This window comes from Ammospiza caudacuta, chromosome Z (genome assembly GCF_027887145.1).
Source record: "Ammospiza caudacuta isolate bAmmCau1 chromosome Z, bAmmCau1.pri, whole genome shotgun sequence".
In the NCBI taxonomy this organism is placed as follows: domain Eukaryota; kingdom Metazoa; phylum Chordata; class Aves; order Passeriformes; family Passerellidae; genus Ammospiza; species Ammospiza caudacuta.
This window is the reverse complement of record NC_080632.1, coordinates 26,542,792-26,558,434: the sequence shown is the minus strand read 5'-3', so window position 1 is coordinate 26,558,434 and position 15,643 is coordinate 26,542,792. Positions and strand designations below refer to the sequence as shown.

The 15,643-nt window shown below is 42.0% G+C and overlaps 1 protein-coding gene across 3 annotated transcripts; it reads right to left on the bottom strand.

The window, feature by feature from the left end:
* Positions 1–314: 314 nt before the first annotated feature.
* Positions 315–12,729, bottom strand: NFIL3 (nuclear factor, interleukin 3 regulated). 3 transcript variants are annotated; one of them, XM_058823336.1, is made up of 3 exons: positions 11,763–12,229; positions 11,236–11,627; positions 315–2,186 (listed from the first exon to the last, which is right to left on the bottom strand). In XM_058823336.1, exon 3 carries the CDS (start codon positions 1,993–1,995, stop codon positions 622–624), a length of 1,374 nt encoding a protein of 457 aa, XP_058679319.1. In that variant the 5' UTR covers positions 1,996–2,186; positions 11,236–11,627; positions 11,763–12,229; the 3' UTR covers positions 315–621. The 3 variants fall into 3 exon arrangements, with proteins under 3 accessions (XP_058679319.1, XP_058679318.1, XP_058679320.1); XM_058823335.1 differs by lacking the exons at positions 11,236–11,627; positions 11,763–12,229 and adding an exon at positions 12,564–12,729; XM_058823337.1 differs by lacking the exons at positions 11,236–11,627; positions 11,763–12,229 and adding an exon at positions 10,786–10,935.
* Positions 12,730–15,643: the final 2,914 nt, after the last annotated feature.

Below are 15,643 nucleotides of genomic sequence, written 5' to 3'. Positions count from 1 at the left end.
GGTTGTTGATATTAGTTACTGGGTTAGAATTTGCAGGGCTTTTGGTTAATTTCTACTAAGAAATAAGTTAAAGAAGGCTAAGGCTATAAATTGGTACTGTTTCATTTATAAATATTCACTTTACTTCTCTTCTAAAAAACATGTTAAGGAAAAAGGTGGCCAGAAGGATTACACATGTTGTAAATTGTAATTTGGTTGTTAGGCTGCAAAAACCAAAAATGTAAGTGAAGCTGAGCACAGTGTAAGAAAAAACCCAGTTTTTTAATTAACAACTTATTTACAAGTTCATAAAATCAACTGAACTGGAGTAAATGTTCTATGTTTGTCACCAATATTTTATTGTAACTGGTAACTTGCACGCTTTGTAGTAGAACAAAAAGAAATTAAAGTCCACTATATACAGCCTTTGTACAGGCTACTTGACTATACTCAAGGCATAGTGATCATAGCACAACCTAGTCTTCATAATAATTTGTGCACAAAAAGACATCAATCAGACATTATGTGAACATTACAGTGAAATGACATCACAAGTCCAGTGAAAATTCAGCATCATACAAAACATATTGATCTACTGCAAATGACATCCTTTGAAACAATAAGCCTTTTTTCAGTAGTAAATTAACCAGAGTCTGATGCAGAGATTTGTGTAGTTATAAGTCTTTTAAGTGAAGCAACCTCTGCAGATAAGTTTGCTATGCCCTGCTTCAAATAGAGATTCTCTGACTCAGAGACATTGTAGATATTGTCTTTTATTTCAACAACTCCAGTTTTGCAACCACTCTGAATTTTAACGTTGAGTTCCTTCTGATGCCAGAGTTCTGGTTTAAGTGACCAGTCTTGGATATTAGTCACTTGAACCGAGAAAGGAGTGTGAGAAGAATGCACCAAGTTTTGCGCACCGTGTTTTTCAAGCTCAAAATGTCTTTTTGAGGACATGTCAATGGGTGACGACAACTTCTGCGTGGCATCATAGTCATTATCCATTGCTTCCACTTTAACTTGCATGGCTTTGGCTTTGATTCGAAGTTTGTGAGGCAAAGCTGAAGAATTCACTTCTGGAACTTTAACTGTTGCATGAACATTTTTATGTTCAACTGGGGAATGAATTGGACCCTTAGGAACCTGCTGTTCATCTTCTCCATCAGATGACTTTCCAACTACACCATCATCAGTTTCTGACGTTCTCGGGGAATTACTGGAGGACCTATTAACTTGCAAGAGAGGAGGAGAATGTGAGTACACATTAAAGGTAGCTCCCATGTAGTTTGGATATATGGATGCTTTATATGAACCTCTGTCATCTCTTGGTTCTCTCTCTAATTCCATGGGCTCCTGCTTTATAATCTGGAACTTATTTTCGGGACTTCTACAGTTGTTTTGTATACGATTTGGTTGGGTATGCTCTACAGTTGATGTTTCAGATACATCAGACATTGAACTTTGAGGAGAATGTTTAATGACAGAAATACAACTGCTACCAACTATAGATGGTTCATGTTCATCTACAAATGAGTTAATATTTGATTTGGAACTCTGATAATCTTGAAAATACACAGTTGTTGAGCTACTGAGTTTCTGTATCTCTTGGGCATAGGCCGCAGAACTAATTAAACCAAACTTTAACTTCAATGAAAGCAGCTCTGCCTTCAAAGTGGCATTCTCTTCTCCCAGTGCAATTAGTTTGTTCTCTAAGACAAGGTCATTCAGTCGTCGCTTTTCACGAGATCTTTTGGCAGCTTCATTATTTTTCCGCCTTTTCTCCCAATACATAGCATCTTTCTTTTCATCTGGAATGAATTCTCGCTTTCTCCGGCAAGCTGAAGATTTGCTCTTTCCACTACTTGCTTCAGTAAGTAGTATATCTTCATTTGTAGACAATTCTTCAGATACTTCTGCTAAGGTCGACTTAAGTACCATGATTTTGTCCACATTGCCACTTGTGTCAACAGGTCCGTGCTCCTTTTTAAGGGTCTGCATTTTTCTCAGCTGCATCAGAAACAATTTGTAGAAGATCTACAATAAGCAACAGAGCAAGCTATCTCCCCAGTACTTCTCACTCCACAACTTGATAAATAAAGAAATTTTAAATCCACACACATTCTTCCTTTTCTTTCATAATCTCAGACAAAAGTCTCTCTAGAACCAATTTTCTTAGCAGATTCAAAGGGAATCTTCTTAAAAGCCTGAAATAAATAGAGAATTTTATTACTATTTAGGAACTTCTGGATCAAAACACACAGAAATAGCTATTGACAAATATTTTATACAAGAATTTAGTTCATTAAACCTGCTGTGATATGAACACAGCTCAACACTGAAACTACAGATATTCTAAATTTCATGACACCTAGAGGTAGCAGATTTGTTTCCAAAACAAATATTATATGATCCAAGGAAGAATCAATTAAAAAACATTTGAATTTTGGCCCTACAGTAATGCTGTCACAGAATCTTCCATGACATCACTGGCCAAACTAAAACCTTACAACACTTTAAACTGCAGGACATGAAGCATGATGATGAGCAGCATTGCAAAGTATCCTGCTCCACATTAAAGCATCTCTTCTGAAAACAGCTGTGGTGTATGACTTAGAAATGCTATATATTTGGGTCCTTCAAGGATTAAAAATAATATAAGCTGATTTAGAGAAGAAGGATTGCTTTCTATTGTGTTAAAGTACCACCACTATCCATCATCCAATGCTTATCTATAATGCATTTAATTGCTGCTTTTGAATCCTATAAATATATACATATATTTATAAGTGTTTGTATCCATCATATTAATTCTAACTAGCAAGTTCACACTCATAATTTGGGAAAGTAATTAACTAAAAATATTTTTTAAATTATATAATTTTTTAGTATCTTACAAAGAAAATGTTAAAATCCATATTGAAAAATACATTTAATTAAAAATTTGCGTGTGACAAATAGTTGTAAAGTGTCAAAGTTAAGTTTAATACCATTGAGGCAGGCACACCTCCAGGAAACAGTATTCACATTGAAGTAAAAGTTTAGACCCAGAAGTGTTATTGTTAACAAATAAAAATTAGCTTAACCTTTAGCTTCAGACATTTTAATCATTAAATTTGAACTTAAGAGTTTATATTGGCCTTTGTCTTATTTAGTGCCTTTTAATGCAAAAATGCTAAGATCACTTGGTCTTGATCTTATACACAGCTTCTTAGTATATAATTTTCTACAGTCAATCATGTTCCTGGTGAAAAGAATGTAGTATGCCAAGTGCTTTTGTAAACTGGCTATCAAGTCAGCAATCATTCTTGTCTGTATGACCAGAAAACAAACAAAAATATTAAATACTCAGCCATTTCAGATTAATGTCTCTATTTACTGGGAATGTTTTTACAATGACTGATGAAACTAATTGTAACATTATCAGTCAAGAAAGTTATAAAAGAGTTAATTAATTTTATTCTGCCAGTTTTTCTTGTCTTTTACAGAAGGCAAAGTGGAATGAGTGATGCAGTAACAATTAAGCAGGGTCATAAAGACTAAGGTTTCAAGTTGGGTTCTGTTCCATCAAACCATTCCAATTCTTCTGTCATGAAAAAATTAACACATTTAATAGAACAACTAAGTAGAACTTCCTAAAATCCATGGTTAATTACTGACATGTAACTATTTGTCTTTGATAATACAGCCCTAATGAAAAAACGATTTAGACACCTACCACACCAAAGACATCATCTAATAATTTAATGCAAAAGCAGCACCACAAATTGTCATGTTTGAAAAGAAGAAATGTACCTCTAGTACACAAACAGTTACATAGCTAGACCCTGATCCAAAATTTCAATTGGAGTCAAAAGGGAGCTTTCTGTCAAGACTGAAGGAGCTGGATCAGGTTTAAAAATAAAAATGAACCCTACAGCAAAGCAACATCTGTTTCTCCAAATCTTCAGTACAGTTTGATTTGCTGAAGTAGGTGTATAGACATTTTGTCCACTTCACTGATTCAGGGAATCAATTATTTAATTAATATGTATATAATTTTAAACATAGTGTAACTCAACACTTCAAAAAATCATCGCTGAAACTTTAAAACAACAAAAAAAGAGAGAAGACAAGGCCACTTGACCTTTTGTCACGTTTGTAGAATATTCAGCCTCTGTAGCATCATTTTACACTAATAGAATACTGGGATTTAATTTCATTATCCTGTAGAACTGGGACTACTACAGTCTCCACTACTATCACTGTATTCACCTGTACCAGTAGCACACACATTCCACAGCATGCAGCAGGAAATTGTAGCATGTAATCAATACCTATGAAATCATTACTTGTCTCTTACTATATATTTCAGCCAACTCTCACCTAAGCAAAGAGTGCTCAAAGCAACTTTTGTGAAATTTCATGCCCTTATCAGGGCACATCTCTTACTGAATTTGACAATATCAGAGAGATACACTCAAATAAAAATATTTGTTCTCCCAGAAAACACACACTAATATGCATGTCATCATTATTATTACCACACACACACACTTACACACACACACATATATATATGTATATATATATATACGTGCCATAGAGCCTAAAACGTCTACACTTACTTGAAATAGTAGCATAAGCAAGGAAGTACTTATAGAATCACTGGATATTTTAGGAGAACAAAACCATACCTACACCGATTAAATACTTTTTTTCTTCACCTGTAATATTCCCATCTTTTATTTCCATGGGATATAAAAGCAATGTTTAGTCTTGAACAAGATTGTACCAGGGTAAGAATTTGGACCGTGTCTATCAGTATGGTCTCCAGCTCAAAGCTGTTCCACTTCAGTGTTTGTCCAACACTGTGGTCTAGGAAAAATACTAATAATGGTAATAATAATTAGCAAAAGAGTTTCTGGATTGTGGGTTGTTTTTTCCCTAAGTGAATGTAGACTAATGACATAGTTCATCAATATGACCATATTGACAGATAAAAACTCAACTGCATGTCCAAATATCCTCCTGCAAGCCTAAGACTGGCACTGAGCTGAACCTAGCCCAACCAGCTGCAGAGTTCACGTCCCTTGTTCCACAGGACATCTGCAGACTGTGCGCTGGAATGGCTCAATCTGCTCACTGTAGCACTGCTAACTCCTGTGTTGGCCAGTCTCCCTCCTGTACACATTGTTCCTGGCACAAACAGACAGAATGTAAGTAGCATGCAATCCACAGCAAATATTAAGCATGTATCAAAACAACCATGTTTTTGCATGCAATATTCAACTTTGCTCTCTGCCAGAGTCCATCAGTAAAGCTGTCAAGACAGACATGTAACCCACTGACACAGTCATACAGGTTTGCTATTTATGCGGTTGCACCTAATGCCATGACTTTTGTCAATAAACCAAACAATGAAAGATCTTTAACTTTCTGTATTTCTTGAGCACTTTTATTATGGTGACTGGAACTGTGGTTTTACAAACAGGAGTGAAAACCCTTGTTTAATAATACTTCTTCATGTGGATCGGCCCAATGCTGAAATCTGTAAACAAATTAAATTCCATCTGATGATAATGGCAACATGCCTTCCATGGAACCAGCCATTTCCCTTCACTTCACTTACATTTTATAATTCCATTGGAAAACATGAGTATTTAAACATAAATTAATGAACTGTAATGATTCCTCTGACTACATTTCAAATTCCAATATTTTCCCTTATGATTAATTTTTCAATTGCTTTATCACTCCCTCATAAAGTGTTATAAAACCAACATTTGGTTGGTTGATGTTAATGGCATTGAGTGCCAATTCTACGATGTAATAACACTCGACCCTATTAACTTAATTACAAAGCCAGTTTTGCTCCCCCAGCAATTTTGCCATTGACTTCAGCAGAAGCAGAATACAATCACAGCTCCAAGTATTAATGAGACTGTTTTATAGGACTCATGCTATTGAAGCAAAAAATTATGCACGCAGAAACCACAAATATTATGGGACTCCAAAAAATTCTGAAGTGACAACATGGCACATTCAAGATCTGATCCTGAGGATTTACATAATCACACTGTAATAATGGAAAGGTCTCAAAGTTTGGAGGACAAGGCCACAAGCTTGCTCTCGTACGTGCAATTTAGTTACATAAATAATTTCTGTTTTAGAGAATGTATGGGGGCCTCCTCATGTACCTAAGCTTCTCCATAGAGTAACTGCATGCTTTCAATTATATTTAGCAAAATAATTCAAGCTATTTCCAAGCATAATTTTTCAAACCTATCCTAGGATAAAATGACTGTTTACTTGTACAGCTCTAGCGTTTCGATAGCGATTCTATCACACTAAATGAAATCCCATTTCTAGCATTGGATGCTCAAACACAATTCAGTTTTGTATCATTGTGTCTACAAAAGGAATATATATCAGTCCTTAAAAATGGAAGAAAATAACAGTTATGTATAGCTTCTTTTGTTCTAGGAAAAAAACCATGCTTCTATCATCACCACCACTATATGGCACACTCTAGAAAAACAATTACGCTAGTCTTAATGTCCTTGCTTATTTTCAGTTGATGTTTTCCATGTTTTGCATAGGTATCTTTAATTATATTACTGCCATCCTTCTGCCCCAGTTTATCAATTTAGAAAATCTGGCTGCATACCAGGCAAACTACTACAGAAATTGTTCATAGATTCAAAAGTTACCAGTTTGCCATCCAAATTTTGGAAAATTGAAAGATATATCTTGCACTTTTTCTTCAAAGTATTCAAAAACCAGATGCTATCTATCTCAATACTTTTATGAGGTATAGAAAAAATATCATTTTCATCACACACATGGGACAGGAAGCTGAGTTTAAGCTCAGGTAGTGCATGCACAGTCTCCCTAAACACTGCTGAAAAATTTTGGAGATACTCTACCTCTACTGCTTTCCACGGACAAAAATTATGCCATGAAACTCTGCACCTGTCATAATCCAGAAATCCAGGGTCTTTCCAATCTCCACTGAACTCCTCCTTGCCCATTACCTGTAACAGTTTGTGAATTCATGTTCCTGTTGAAGAAAAGCTTTTATGCTGGATACACTGAAATAGTGATATCCCTGGGATAGATCTGTGGGCCAGAGGGTCTAGACAACGATGACCAAATGAAGTTAAAACTTTTTGAGAAAATCTAGGTGGCTGCATTTTATACTATGATGGACAGGTTATGTGCAGTCACAAAGGGGAAGAGCATTTACAATAGGAATATTGCCACCAATTTCTGCTGTTACTTAGTAATATGCATGGGGACCACGAATATGTGACAACAGCATGAAGAAATACAGAAGTATTGCTCCTGTATGCAGTTTCCTTCTCCTTTATGGACATCCTAAGTGCTTACTGTTTCAGGACCAGTGTGTAATTAGGTCAGTGGAACACTGATGATGATAACTTTGTACAAGATGACCCACTTTTGCTAAAATGTTGATCGTGTCATTGAAGGGAAAAAATGGAATATGCCCACAAAATATATTCCATCGGACACATCCAAAATCATTTATTATGGCACTGTTCAATCAAATTTAAAGAAAAAGTAAGTAAGATTATCATGGAACTTGAAATACTATTGCAAATTCATATTACCCAACTCCACGTTGTACGCAGAAAGCTGATGTCATATGTAATTTTCACAAAAGGCTTTCTTTGTTAGAAAAATTACTTAAGTTACAGTTTATCTTAATAACTACAAATTAACTCATTAAAGTATGGCCTGCTTACTGAAGGTAAATTACAGAAATAAAATTTCTACTTGGAGAGCACAAAACGTACATTAAGGGTAGCTGTTATTCAGAAAAGGCCAGTGAAGCTTAATAAATGCAAATTTGCCCCAAATTTTCTTTTATTTCCTTGTGAAGACAGTATGATTCTCCCAGATCTGTTCACGTTTCCCAAAACAAGCTATTTATTGCTCTGGTTCAAATGGTGAAAAACAAGATCTAAGAATATTACTGACAGCACCAGGTAAAAACTTAAAACTGAAGAGGAAATAAATATATCTTGGGTAAATATTTAATTCCATATATATAATATATATATAGTATACACATGTAAATATGCAATTTAATAATACCATATCACTTTCCAGTATTTTAATAAACCCTCAGTAGAAACAACTGTTACTGAAGTTACAATACTATGTCAGTATGTTTCTCATTTCAATAGCTACTTGACAGCAGGAAGAACTAGACTAAGAAAAGCTATAACTTAATAGCAACCATCTTCTAGAAATACAATCTCAGGTTTCCCTTAGTTACAAACCATTTAAAAAAAATCCCATAAAATCAAATATTAATTATTCTGACAACAAATAGCTTTCTATTATTGAGTTGTGTTCTTAAAATGCCAACCATGGACCAGACCTTCAGCTGACCTAAATTTATATGGCTGTATTTAAAGGCAGCAGAATTATGTCAATTAATCCCTGCTGATGCTCTAAACATGCATCTTGTTATATAACAACTGAAGTAAATATATAAAATAAATGCTAGCTGTAAATTGCTGTTATCTACCACTCACAGCAGACAGAGCAGAGAAATAGCAATCTTTAGAGCTCCAATTCTGTGAGATGGTCCAGACCACTGCCCATGCTGAGCATTATTTTCTTTGTTGGATTGCATTCCACTTGCAAAGAGAAGTCTTGCAGCACTGGCATCTATATTGTCAGCTATTGTGCAGACACCTCTATAGCAAAAACTGGTTAATTATTCAAATACTGCAGGACACACTGAAAATTACACCCAGGTGGAGCAACTCAAGAAAGGGGAAAAAGCCATATCTAAATAAGGCCTTTTTTCTAATAGAATATATATTTAATATATGTCAAAAAATTGAATCTCATAGTATGCTATTTTGGACAAGGATCAATTCAACAAGTGAATTAGGAAAAACCACAAGGTACGAAGATGGCTTTAGATTTATTTCAGATCTACTTTATAATACAATTTTTTAATAGCACAGCTTTTACCACATTTTTAGTCAAGACTAAGTATTCCCTTGTTTACACAATCTTGTTTTTGACAGTCATGCTTATCACGAGTATTAACAGTTACATTATCTTGTAGCTACCAAAAAAATGTTTTCAAATACTGTAAGGTAAGACTTTAATACTGTAAAATACTAACACGGAAATCAATTGTCATTTTCTTTTAGATTGGACTGCAGGATTGGCCATGTATTTGCATTTTTTTTCTATTACACAGCCTAAGCACATTTATATCTCATAAGTGGCTGTAATGATCATGGCAAGGTCACCTAGAAGAGTCAATTAAGCTGATGAGTCAGATACATTGCTTAACAGTGTGTAATAAGACTCAAACAGAGGATTTTATTGTTCATATTATTGCATCACAGTGATGTTATAACAGCAGTGAGATTGCCGTCTGGAAAAAAACTATTGCATAAGCCTAGTTTGCATAACTATTTGTAAAATAAGTCAATTTGAAATGAGTTAAAGGTTTATTTTATTTAAGAGTTTTATTCCAAGATAAAGGAGTGGAAAAAAGCAGCATGGTGCTGAGTTCTTTCTCAGACTCTCTTTTGACTCTATTGCAATAGACAGAATGTCTGTATGTTCTATACATTTCATCCAAAGCAAGGCAAATACTGTTCCTTCTTAAGGAAGGAGATAAGCTGTTTGGAGGTCATGTAAGTTCATACTGCCCATGGGAAGACTCTTAGCTTCTTGACACCTTCACATCAGTTTCTCAAAAACAAAAAACAAAAAATTCCCACCTCAAACCTCAAAACAAAAAGCAAAACAACGCCCACCAAAACAGCAGAAACTTGAGGCTTTGGATGCAAATTCAGGAAGCTGGATATTTTGAAAGCTAGTTAAGGGTCCTTTGGAGCACGATTTAAAAATATAAAGTAAATTAAAGTGGAAGCAGAATATTCTAAAGCTTATTAGCATTTTAACAGTCAAAGACATCTACAAAGTGAGAACTTTTGTAACAGCAACTGTTAGTGCCAGTGTTATTAACAATCCTTATTCAGTAGAACTTGAACTTGTCGGTTTAAATCAGGTTTTTGGGCCAAAACACCACATCCTTGTTCATTCGAGTTTCCCATCAAAGTCAACATTTTGATTGAATAAGGACCATAAAATCAATGCACATAGCAATATCTCAAGCAAGACTCTGGATTTAATTAATTACTGAAGAGGGCAAAGATAACTCAAAGTAGGTTACATACACACTGGAGCAAACATAACGAAACTAAGTGCAATCATTCAAGTTACAAGGACAAGAACAAAAAAAAAAAAAAAAAGGGGTTGTTTTTAACACCAACAGTAACTCCAAAAGAGCCTCACTGCCAAGGCTGTACTTGGCCTCGACAATCAAGTAGCAGAAAAGTTTATGCAGTTACCGAGAATATTACATTTTTACATACTTTGCTGCTACTTTATATAGCAGGTACAATGGACAGAAAGCCTGTGGCTGGGGTACTCATTTGGGAGGTTTTTGGTCAGAAGCACGGTGATGTTAGTTTCACGTATTGGAGAACCGTTTTAGTAATTAAAAATTAAAAAAAAAAATTAAAAATAAGTATCACCTCATCTTGAAAGGCAAGTTTTCGTCAGCAACTTTCAAGATATGCTCCTATCGAGGACACAGCACAAGCTGGCCCAGAGTACAAAACATACAGCCACTGCGACGCCAAACTGACTTGGGAAAAAAAAATACAGAATTGGGCAATGACGATTTTTTTTTCCCCCCTTTACGATGTTGTTATCGTTCGTTACGTAAGAAACGACAGAAAACGCTCAGCTCGTGCCTACCTGCGCGGGCCTTTGTCTGGCGATCCCCGCCTGCGGGCGGCGGTGGCACCGCGGGGTGATGGGCAGCGGGGTGGGGACGCTCCGCGGGGCGCGGTGCGGCCCGAGCTGCGCAGGCACGGCGCCCACAGCGGGCCCCGCACCGCGCCCGCCACAAAGGCTGGGCCCGCGGCCCCCTACGTGACCGGCGGCGCATGGCCCCGGCCCGCTCGGCCCCGCGCTGCCAGCCCGCCGCCCCCCCGCCGCCGCCGCCGCCCCAGCCCAGAACAAAGGGCTGAGGGGGAGCGCCAGCGCCCCCAGCCCTCGCTCGCCCGCCGCCGCCGCGCCCCGTCGGCCGCCGGGGAAGGGAGGCAGCGGCGACCCCCGCCAGCCTCAGGGAGGAGAGGGCGGAGGGACTCGTCGGGCTCCGCGCACCCGCTGCGCTCCACCGCCCATCGGGTCTGTCACACTGACCTACTAGCGGCGGCCGCCCCCGGAGCCCGGCTCCGCTGCTGCCCCGCGGGGGCCCGCGGCACCTGGCCCCCAGCCCGTCAAGGCACGGCCGGGACGGCTCTGCCTCTCCCCTCCAGCGCGGCTGAGATCTCCCGTAAACGCCTTTCTTCCTTAAATTAAGCCGTTCTTGTTTGGTTTGTTTTGGTCTGTTGTCTTGTTTGGTTCGTTTTTTAAAAATTATTTTTCCTTTTTTTTTTTTTTTCCCACTGAAAGCCCGTACCGGAGAGATGCCACGGCGTCTAGGCGAAACGCCTTCCCTCAAAAAAATAAATACAGCCTGATCTAAAACGCCTCCGAAGGCGTAGAGTTAAAAATCCGAGCAAATGCCTCGAACGTCTTACACACGCACGGCTCTGGAGAAAAGACCAGAAATAGCACATGAAGCCACAATTGCTAAAACGCGAAGGGGCTAAATATAGACCCAACACAAATCTCGTTTTAAGGCACCCGGCACGCAGCCGGCGAGCGCGCCTCGCCTCCCCACTTACCCAGTTGTCTACTTCCCTTAATAAACACACTTTAACAAAACCTGTTACAGTTACGGGTTTGGGGGGGGCTTTTTTTTTCGGGGCGAGATTGTCCTAGTTTCTTTGTAGGGAGATTATAAAATCGCATAATTAGCTCCCTCTTCCCAGCCCCGCTGCCAGCATATTTTGTGGTTACATAATGCAACATTTCCAGGAACTATTATGCGATCGGTCCCGCAGCGCCTAAAAAACAGCGACAAAAGTGACGGAAAGGGCTGGCTGAGACAAGCGCAGCCCCGGTCCCGGGCCGCTGCCATTGATCCCGACTGCCCGCAGGCAACATGCCGCTACGCCGCCCGAAGGAGGACCGGCTCTGGCCGACTGGCTCCGGCAGCAGCTCCCGGTGGTTTTGTGGCCGAGGCACGGCGGGCGCTGCCCGGGACCCAGCCCTCCGCCCCGCACGGCGTCCGCCGCGACAGCTCCGCTCCCCACCGGCACATTATGCAACGCGGGAGAACCGCTCCGGCGGCGCTGCCCGGGGCTCGCTGCGAGGACACGCCGGGGGCAGCGCGGCACGCCAGCAACGAGCACGCCCCGAGAGCGAGAGCCGTCGGCCGGCATCTCCCGGGCTGCCTCCCGCGCCACCACCCCTCCGCCGAGCCGCCCGTCGCCGCGCAGAACGGGGCTGCCGACGGACCCTTCCCCGCCCGGCGGCGGCCGGAGCCGGCTGGGCTCCCCATAAGCAGCAGCCGACCCCCGCCCGAAGCTAGAGAGAAGCACCGGGCGGGCACCCCAACTTTGTACGCGCGCCTTCCCTCCTACCTGCAGCGCACCGCGGAGCGCAGAGCATTCCTCGCCCCGCGCCGGTCCTCGGGTTAGGCGGGCGGGAGGGCGGCGGAGCGGAGCGGGCGCGGTGCGGTGCCGCGCCGTGCGGGCGGCGGCGGAGCGGCGGGCGGGAGCGCGCGGCGGCGGCGCGGAGGGATGTGTGTTAGTAGGTCAGGGCTGCGCGGCGCGGGGCTCATAGCCCGCATGCCGGCCGCGCCGCGCCGTGACTGGCGGCCGCGACCGGCCAATCGGCGCCGAGCGCCGCCGGGAGCGGACCAATGGGAGCGCTGGGGGGCGGGGCGGGGCGGTGCGCGGGGCGGCGCGCGGTACAGTAGGTCTGTGTGCTGCGATTGCATAACCGCCGGCGGGGGCGGGGGGGCGGCGCGGGGGGTGCCCGCGCTTACGTAACCGGCACGGCCGCAGCGCGCTGGGGGGCGCTCGCCCCGCGCAGCCTCCGCCCGCTGGGGCGCGGCGCCTCCGCTCGGCGCGGCGGGGCCCGAGCGCCGCCTCCCCGCCCCGCGCCGCCGCCGCCGCCTCGGCTCCCGCCGCCGCCTCGGTTCCCGCCGCGGTGCCGGGGTGCCCGGCGTTACGGGGGTGTGTCTGCGTGGCTTGCGGGAACCGAGCCCTCGCACCCGTCGTCCCCGCGCCATCGAACAAGGACGCGGGAGCCACGCTCCCGAGGCGCGTACCCGCCGCCTCGACACGCGCACGGGCGGTCCGGCGGCGGGTCGCGCTACCGCTGCTGACACTCGCGGAAAGCAGGGGTGATAATCGTAAAAGGACGAGGAGGAGAGAAATGGCAAGGGGGAAGGAACCCGTGGCGGCCTTGCCGGGGCACCGCCTGGCCCGGGCTCCGCGGGCGCCGAGGTTTGTCCGCCGGCCTCCGTGGCCGTCAAGGCTGAAGGATTTCGGTGGCGTTGCTTCATCTCCGCCCTCGCCTCCGAGCCGGCAGCGCCGAGGCGGGGACGCACTTGGGAGAAGCTGGGTGCCGTGTCCCTGCCGCGGCGATCCCCGGCAGCAGCCCCCGTCCCCGCAGCCCGAGCCTTGCCTCACGGTGAGCGGAGAGGCCGTGCCGAGCCTGCTGCTGCTTTGCCCCCTGTAACCTCCGTTTTAGAAAGTGACACATTGCCAGCAAGAAATCCAGTTCTTATCCCACAATGGGTTTGAAACCACACGTTTGATTGGGTGTGAGATATGTATCTTCTTCCTTTTTTGTCCTCACAGAAGGTTTGTATATCCATCTCTTTTATTTTTTTCTTTCCGAAGTAAAATTTATGGAGACAACAGAAAATTTTCTTTATTAAATCCTAGTTCCAGAACGTGAATGATTCCTGATTTCATTCTGTTAAAGACTTACTGAAATAGTATAGTCCTCATATTATCCTTGTACATTACTCTCTCATCCTGTATTTATATGTCAACAGAGATAGCCCTCTGGAGTAAAGCAAACCTAACAGAAAGCAAATTTAGTCTATTTTTTGTTTATCTTAGCCCTCAGTGTTTTAACCCATAATATCCCTCCACAATAAGATCTAAGTGCCTTGAATCCATTTCTGGATTATTTCATGGGTTATTTAATGTGAAAGGTCTAATACCCTTTGCTCACATTGGTTTACCCTTCTTCCTTTCCTATTTCTAATGTCTAGCATATGCAGCCTTGTTAAAGGTAACAGACTATGGAGCCCACTGTAACAGAAATGGGGACTCAAAAGCAGCTGGAGTCCGAGATCAACCACTGCCTCCACCTGGAGGCTGCACGATCAGGGTTTTTTCCCATGCTTCCACTTGCCAGTGGATAACAGATATGCAGAGACAGTTGGCATGCTACTGGAAATGTCAGACATGAGATCCAGCAATAAGCTTGAAGACCTGCTTGCTCATAAATGTTGGTGGCTTACTTAAGGTCTTAGGCACACTGAAGAACCTATGTGAGGAGTCTTGTGCAGCACACATTATGTCCCTCACATACTGTACCTGTCCAGTGCCCTGAGTTCTCAGGACTGTCAGAAGCCAAAGTAAATCCTGACACTTCAGGCAGCTTTTTAAATTAAATGGTACATATTGTTTTCACTGTGATAAGTGGTTTCTTATGAATCCCGGGCATACACTTTTAACAACTTTAACTCTCATATCTAGAAGGGGAAAAAAAACCCAAAACAGTAGTTCAGATTTGCCTTCATGACTCAGGTTGTTGAAATTCTAGAATTCTAGAAAGAAGTCTCCAAGGCGAATAATATCCTTCCTATGTGGGTGGACAGTCTTGGAAATAATATTCCAGATGGAGTTTGGTCACCTATTTGCTTATATGTTTGTCACTAATTATAATCAGCCATAAAAACAGACCTGATCTTTGTCCCAGATTAGTAGCAAAGATATATTCTATATTTTACATTACCCCTATTTGGTAAAGGAAAGCATTAACCTTTTACAGCAAAATCTGGTCTTACTCTTCAAATCTTACAGTGGGCACTTGACAGACTCAGGGATAAGGTGGGATGCTGGGCTGAATGCTTATGTGGTTAAAGGAACATATTCACCACTTTTCCACCTCTCCTGAGATACAGAAAAAAATAGCATGGATGAAAGACATAGCTTTGTGTATTCTGCACAAAAGGAGTCTAAGGCTTTTGGGAAAACTAAAAAAGAGAATCATTCTATGATTATCCACCTCTGCTGATTCTCCTATTGGAGGGATGAAGTAGGTCATGAAGATCTTCAGCTAAATTCTCAGCTGACTCTAGCATGGTATGATTTATACTTGCTTTTGGACAGCACAATATTAACTTCAACTCCTTTAGAATTCATTGGTATTTATTGCTACATGACAAACTCTCTTAACACTACCTCTGATTTTGGCTTAACGAGAATTTCTAAGGCTACACTGAGTCATAGTACTACATGCAAGTCTAGAAAGACATTTGAGAAGCAACTAACAAAAATATAACAGAAGTAATGCCTGTCATCTCAAACATTGGTTAACACCTCGGCATTCAGTTGTGTCCACGCCTCTTGGGCTTTCCATAATATCAGCTTTGAATATGACCCAACTTGAAACTTAGAATCAGATGAAAATAAAA